At 44.8% G+C, this 567-nt stretch overlaps 2 protein-coding genes across 3 annotated transcripts in view; one reads left to right on the forward strand and one right to left on the reverse strand.

Annotated features, from left to right (window-relative positions):
* rad9a (RAD9 checkpoint clamp component A) overlaps positions 1-377 on the reverse strand; it is a 4,959-nt gene extending 4,582 nt beyond the window's left edge. The window contains exon 1 of the mRNA XM_035669806.1: positions 112-377. Within this exon, the coding sequence (XP_035525699.1) occupies positions 112-145 (34 nt within the window). The 5' untranslated portion in view covers positions 146-377. The remainder of the gene's footprint in view (positions 1-111) is intronic.
* Positions 1-567, forward strand: part of zgc:113229 (uncharacterized protein LOC550612 homolog) — an 8,894-nt gene that overhangs the window by 204 nt on the left and 8,123 nt on the right. The window lies entirely within an intron of this gene.

The following is a 567-nucleotide window of genomic DNA, read 5'->3' on the forward strand; positions in this document are numbered from 1 at the left end:
CACACACACACACACACCCACAAGTTAACAGGTACGGTTAACAGCTAAGTGTTGTCACATGCTGATGTTGTAGTTAAGTGCAGGGCTGAAGAGGCAGGAAGTGTTTGCTACCTTTCACGTTTCCTCCCGTCACGACGCAGTCCATTTGTACAAACACTATTACTTTTACTTAAGGTAGCAAACTTGGCTAAAAGTTAGCCGAAACCAGCGGCTAAACACCACAAAGAAGTGAGCCAGTGGAGTCTTATTAGGTTGCACAGCGAGGAGGAATCCACCTAGTCCTGAAAGCATACTCTGTTTAGTTAAAGCTTCACTTTTTACGCTTTATTCTGTGCAGCGGTTCAACCGTTCACTGCGTTGTTTACGCCGCCATCACCCGCTTCCGCACTGTTGACCAATCAGAGAGGCAGGAACTCAGAGGGCGTGGTTTTGACTGAACGCGTGCGCAGTGGGATCCTAAACCTGCACGATTATCAATAAACTTATTTACTGTAAGCTTCGTTATATGAATACATGAAGGTGGATTATTTGAAACTGTTTAAAGTCACTACATTTATCTGACAGCTG

This window comes from Morone saxatilis, unplaced genomic scaffold (assembly GCF_004916995.1).
Source record: "Morone saxatilis isolate NCDOM2014 unplaced genomic scaffold, NCSU_SB_2.0 Contig22, whole genome shotgun sequence".
Taxonomy (NCBI): Eukaryota; Metazoa; Chordata; class Actinopteri; family Moronidae; genus Morone; species Morone saxatilis.